The sequence below is a fragment of the Limulus polyphemus genome, unplaced genomic scaffold, assembly GCF_000517525.1.
Source record: "Limulus polyphemus unplaced genomic scaffold, Limulus_polyphemus-2.1.2 Scaffold667, whole genome shotgun sequence".
In the NCBI taxonomy this organism is placed as follows: Eukaryota; Metazoa; Arthropoda; class Merostomata; order Xiphosura; family Limulidae; genus Limulus; species Limulus polyphemus.
This window is the reverse complement of record NW_013666277.1, coordinates 476,634-482,476: the sequence shown is the minus strand read 5'-3', so window position 1 is coordinate 482,476 and position 5,843 is coordinate 476,634. Positions and strand designations below refer to the sequence as shown.

The 5,843-nt window shown below is 34.2% G+C and overlaps 1 protein-coding gene across 1 annotated transcript in view; it reads left to right on the top strand.

The window, feature by feature from the left end:
- Positions 1 to 3,321, top strand: part of LOC106459842 (leucine-rich repeat and fibronectin type III domain-containing protein 1-like protein) — an 8,489-nt gene extending 5,168 nt beyond the window's left edge. Inside the window, exons 3-5 of the mRNA XM_013919507.2 lie at positions 641 to 1,209; positions 1,630 to 1,778; positions 2,924 to 3,321. Coding sequence (XP_013774961.2) covers positions 641 to 1,209; positions 1,630 to 1,778; positions 2,924 to 3,072 — 867 coding nt within the window. The 3' untranslated portion in view covers positions 3,073 to 3,321. The remainder of the gene's footprint in view (positions 1 to 640; positions 1,210 to 1,629; positions 1,779 to 2,923) is intronic.
- The last annotated feature ends 2,522 nt before the right edge of the window (positions 3,322 to 5,843 follow it).

The window sequence follows — 5,843 nt, the reverse complement described above, 5'->3', positions numbered from 1 at the left end:
GTTAACGTGTTCTTTTATGTTGTTTACAGTTGTTAACGTGTTCCCTTTATGTTGTTAATACAGTTGTTAACGTGTTCCTTTTATGTTGTTAATACAGTTGTTAACGTGTTCCTTTTATGTTGTTAATACAGTTGTTAACGTGTTCCTTTTATGTTGTCAATACAGTTGTTAACGTGTTCGTTTTATGTTGTTAATACAGTTGTTAACGTGTTCCTTTTATGTTGTCAATACAGTTGTTAACGTGTTACTTTTATGTTGTCAATACAGATGTTAACGTGTTACTTTTATGTTGTTAATGCAGTTGTTAACGTGTTCCTTTTATGTTGTCAATACAGATGTTAACGTGTTACTTTTATGTTGTTAATGCAGTTGTTAACGTGTTCCTTTTATGTTGTTAATACAGTTTTTAACGTGTTACTTTTATGTTGTTAATACAGCTGTTAACGTGTTACTTTTATGTTGTTAATACAGTTTTTAACGTGTTACTTTTATGTTGTCAATACAGTTGTTAACGTGTTACTTTTATGTTGTCAATATAGGTATTTATCATGTTATTTTTATGTTGTTAATATAGGTATTTATCATGTTATTTTTATGTTGTTAATATAGGTATTTATCATGTTATTTTTATGTTCTAAAGGAAGAAAACTTGTCAAACATCTTACTTAAGTGTTTCCAAATTTCGGACGAACAGGTGTTGGAAGAAGTTATCGGAAAATTTCGAGGATTAAGCATATACGAATTGAAGATCGAGAAATCATCTTTACCATACCTTCCCCATGGTTTATTATCCAACATCAGTCTTTCAAAATTTATTCTTTCCGAAACAACCCTCCCCGCTCTTATCCCGCCCATTCCTGGGCCTTCCCCTTTCCAAGGTCTCGATAAAGTATTAAATTTATTTCAAGTATCCCAATGTGTAGGTCTGAACGGATGGGAATTGGGGGCATTAGGTAACCTACAAAACTTGGAGTCCTTCATTGTAAAGGATAGTGACCTTCATTTTGTTACCGACAAATTTAACCAGTTTCTGACGAAGAAGATGATATTTTTCACCATCAGCAACAACAAGATAAAATATATAGATGACAAAGCCTTTACGAACTTGATGGGAATAGAGATTTTTGATATTTCAGGAAATGGTATCTCTGAGCTCAAACGCTCAATGTTTCCTAGACCCGCTTCGAAACTGAATTTCCTTAACTTGGCGTAAGTTTCGTTTCTGATTAGTTTGTAAAATACTTTCAAGCTTAGTTTTCTACAGTTATAAATATAAATACCTCTAATAATAACATAGTTACCCCCGGGACAGACGTATTCTCTTTCAGTTACAGTTTCGTATATCCTGAAGAAAGGCCAGACAAAGAAATGTATTTAATTACGACATTTCTAGTAATGAATACCGATAATCACGCATCTCAATGACTCTAATAATAACATAATATTCGAATATCAGTCTGTAAACATTGTTCAAGTTACACATTTTTCAAGTTCAAAGCCTTCAATAAATCATCATATTTCATCTCAATGACTCTAATAATAATATAATATTCGAATATCAGTCTGTAAAAATTGTTCAAGTTACACATTTTTCAATAAATCATCATATTTCATCTCATTGTCATTTAGAGTGAATAACTTACAGATGCTTCCAGAAGATTTTTTTGAAGATATGCCTTCTTTGAAGTTCCTGCTATTACAAGAGAACAAGCTGCAAACATTACCTTCTGAGCCATTTAAGATACTGTTCGAGAACTATGGCAATTTTTTCTTTTCCGGTGAGTCATATTTTAGTCTTTTTTTTATTTTTTAGTTTATCTGATTGTACCTTCTTTTTAGTTTATCTGATTGTACCTTCTTTTTAGTTTATCTGATTGTACCTTCTTTTTAGTTTATCTGATTGTACTTTTTTAGTTTATCTTATTGTACTTTATTTTAGTTTATCTGATTGTACTTTATTCTAATACAAAGTTAGCAGTTTTAGTCTGTCTGTCTGTCTGTCTGTTTTGAATTTCGTCCCTAATTTAGCAGTGTAAGACTAGAGTGAATGCAGCTAGTCATCACCATCCACCGCCAACTCTTTTACCAACGAATAGTCACATTATAACGCCCCCACGGCTGAAATGGCGAGCATATTTGGGATTCGAACCCGCGACCCTCAGATTGCGAGTCGAGCGCCCTAACCACCTGGCCATGCCGGGCCTAGCAGTTTTAGTAAATATTTGTTTGTTGTTGTTACTGTTTTTCTTTGCATACAGTTCCCTAAACATTTGCTAGGATCTTTAGTAATTGCTTTTGAAAACGGAGTAATGGTCTGTTTCTCTTTATTTATCTCAAAGGCTGAGAGCAAACTATTGGTTAGCGTACTCGGGGGTTTATGGTCCGCGGAACTTTGCCTCCGTTTACGTGCTATAAGAGAGGCGATGAAATCCCACTATTTGGTAAGACAAGAGTAGCCCAAGTTCTCTGTGAATGTGGTTTTCTGTCTTCCCGTCATCAATAGGCTATCTGTGCTCTGCCCACCACGGGTATCGAAACCCGGATTCTAGCGTTGTAAGTCCGCAGACATACCGCTGCGCCACTGGGAGTCCCCCTTTAGTCTATCAGTTCAAAATTATGGACGACTATATGCAAGTAATTCTTTGCGCGAAACTTACGAAACAAAACTATTCAACCCCCCAAGTCCCCCTACGGAGTCTTGAGTTAAAGAGAAACAAAAAAAAGCGCTGAATAAAAAGTAATTTTATTATAGATATGATAAAAATAACTAAAATCATTGTTGACCGGTAACAACTGCGCACTATATTAATCCTCTAGTCTTTCACTGCTAAATTAGAGACGGCTAACGCAGATAGCCCTCGTGTAGTTTTGCGCGAAATTCAAACCAAACTTTTTAATTTTTATCTATATATTTCATCTTTAGGAAATCCAATAGTCTGTGACTGCCGACTTCGATGGATCACCATGATGGTTCCAAGGCCAAAAATCAACATGAAATGCGCCTGGCCTCCTGATCTGATGGACGTGTCTTTCAACGAAATTGAAACACAACAACTCGTCTGTCGCCTCTAGTTGTTGTCACACAGAAGACTCATCCTATGGCTCTTGTTTTGAGTTTGATGTATTTATGGTCACATATTTCCGTCACCCTGAAATCGATAAGAGCACATGACCGCCCAAATATTTCTATTAATCATTTAAGCATTTTAAATTTTGAATATTTTCATCTAGACTTCAATGTATGCTAAAAGGTGGGGTATTTTTTTCTAAATCCTGCAATAGATTCAAGCTATTGCGAATAAATATGAAAATTTCTCTGTATTCATGTGTGTATTATATGTATATATGTTATTTTTCTAATGCTTTCAAAAGCCTCTTTCTTGTTCACTGCAATAGGATTGGGCTTAAATTTGGGTAGGATTACAAAACAAGCATTGAAATAAAACGGACTCTCATTTGAAAAATTACTATTTGGTTAATTTGAGGTTGAATAGTAAACGAAAAATATTCTTCGTTAATAAATCATGTTAGGCCTACTTTGTACTTACTAATGTAGGGTTGTGTTTACTTAACCTACTTCAGTTGAAGCCTATCCCACTGTTCGAAGAATAAAATAATTTGTAACATCAGAACTGATGCTAAACAATGAAAATTTTGAGAGTCTGCAAATTCCTAAAAAAAAATTAAGTCCACATTTTGTAAGCATATTTAAGCGTAGCATTTGACAATAAGACAAATTACAGTTTATAGTTCAGAGATGTCAGTAATTATTTATAGCAAGACACGTTCAATGTAAAATTGAATATCAATAGCATCGTTTGCAGAGAGCACTAATGGAATTATAATATACATTATAACTAAGGTTTAAGGATGTACTCCAGTGGTCTAATGGAATTTTAGTATATATATATATATATTACAAGAGAGGTTTAAAGCTATACCCCAGTGGTCTAATGGAATTTTAGTATCCATTACCAGCAAGTCTGGTTGGCACTACTACATACTGTTTTCTGAGTTATTACACCCCACGTAAGCTTGAGCTGTTAAAACAACTCTATCTGTATATCACTACTACATAATGTTTTTATCGTGAGTTATTACGCCCCACGTAAGCTTCAACTGTTAAAACAACTCTATCTGTATGGCACTATTACATAATGTTTTCTTCGTGAGTTATTACGCCCCACGTAAGCTTGAGCTGTTAAAACAACTCTATCTGCATGACACTACTACATGTTTTCTTCGTGAGTTATTACGCCCCACGTAAGCTTGAGCTGTTAAAACAACTCTATCTGTATGACACTACCACATAATGTTTTCTTCGTGAGTTATTACGCCCCACGTAAGCTTGAGCTGTTAAAACAACTCTATCTGGATGACACTATTACATAATGTTTTCTTATGATATTGTTTGTTCGTTTATTTTCTATTACAAACTGTAAAAAAATTGTAATGTGTTTTTTAGCCTCTCTATACAGTTAAAGGCTTAAGACTGATAATGAAACTGAAACCTCACCATAGTTACAATCGGTAGATCAGGATGTAGCTAACAAAGAATGACTAAGCTTTTCGTCGAGAATGCTTAGGTCTCTGGAGAGAGAGAGAAAAAAAAACATATCTACAAGAAAGCCAGGAAAAGGTATTGTTCTCTCTTTTTTCTTTTTTCAGATTTTTCGAATATCTACTCTAAATTTTTTTCCCACTTCTTTGTTAATCCAGCACAATCCCGAATAAAATCTGTGAATCAGCAGAAGAAAAAAAAACCGAAATCTTTCTTTTTGAAGTTATCAACGTTTCTTTTCGCTGTGTATTTTGTCAGTACTGGTTCGCTTTTATGTTTACCTTCATTTGAAAACCGAATATTGGTAGTCTCTATGTGTTACCAATATATATATTTACCTTCGTGTGTAGCGGCTAAGACTTTGTTATCAGCCAGATACGTGGGTTGTTGACAATAAGTTGAATGCTTACGTCTCCACCTTCAAACCATCATGTTACCCTGTCGACAGTCTCTCGTTCACTGGAGCCGACAAAGACTGGAGAATGATGAGAAGATTACGAATTTCAGCCCTCTATCAGTGAAAATGTTCGGTAAGCTTAAGGGACATAGAAAGAGAATTCATCTCCCAGCAACAGACCGCTGTTCCATATTATCCAATGCTTCAAAGCACACAGTTAATCTTCAAAAGTATACCAAGCGTTCACGTTACTGAAATATTTCGACTATGATACTGTAATACGAGTTCGGTTCAAGTAACTCGACGGATCTCGAGTATTATGATGTTTTTAGTTTCTTCAATTGTAGTACATTTTTAGAAATAAGACCAGTTAATTACTTTTTAAATGCGGTGTTTTTTATTCTATAATTAGGCCACGTAAAATGTTCTGGGCTCGAGAGTATAATTACTGCAGTCGAGATTAAAATCTTCAGAGCCCCAAGAAAGTGCTTTAAATTTCTGGTTCTTTTGTTTCCAAAAGAAGCGATTTACTACATAGAAATATTCGTACCTTCCCTGAGCATATATTGGTCGTACTCTAAAGCAATAAGTCTTAATTTTAATGACCCAAAATACTAAATTCTTTATATCTATATTTTGAAAAGCTGTGTAGTAAACTGCTATTCCTGTTAACTGTTATATATTATATATTATTTGTGATGTTTTTTCTTTATTCGCATAAAAATGCACATTTGAAGAGAAGCTGTAATTACATATTTCTAAACTTATCCTGGAATAGAGATAGAGAACTGGTTTGAAATATTTCTAAACTTATCCTGGAATAGAGATAGAGAACTGGTTTGAAATATTTCTAAACTTATCCTGGAATAGAGATAGAGAACTGGT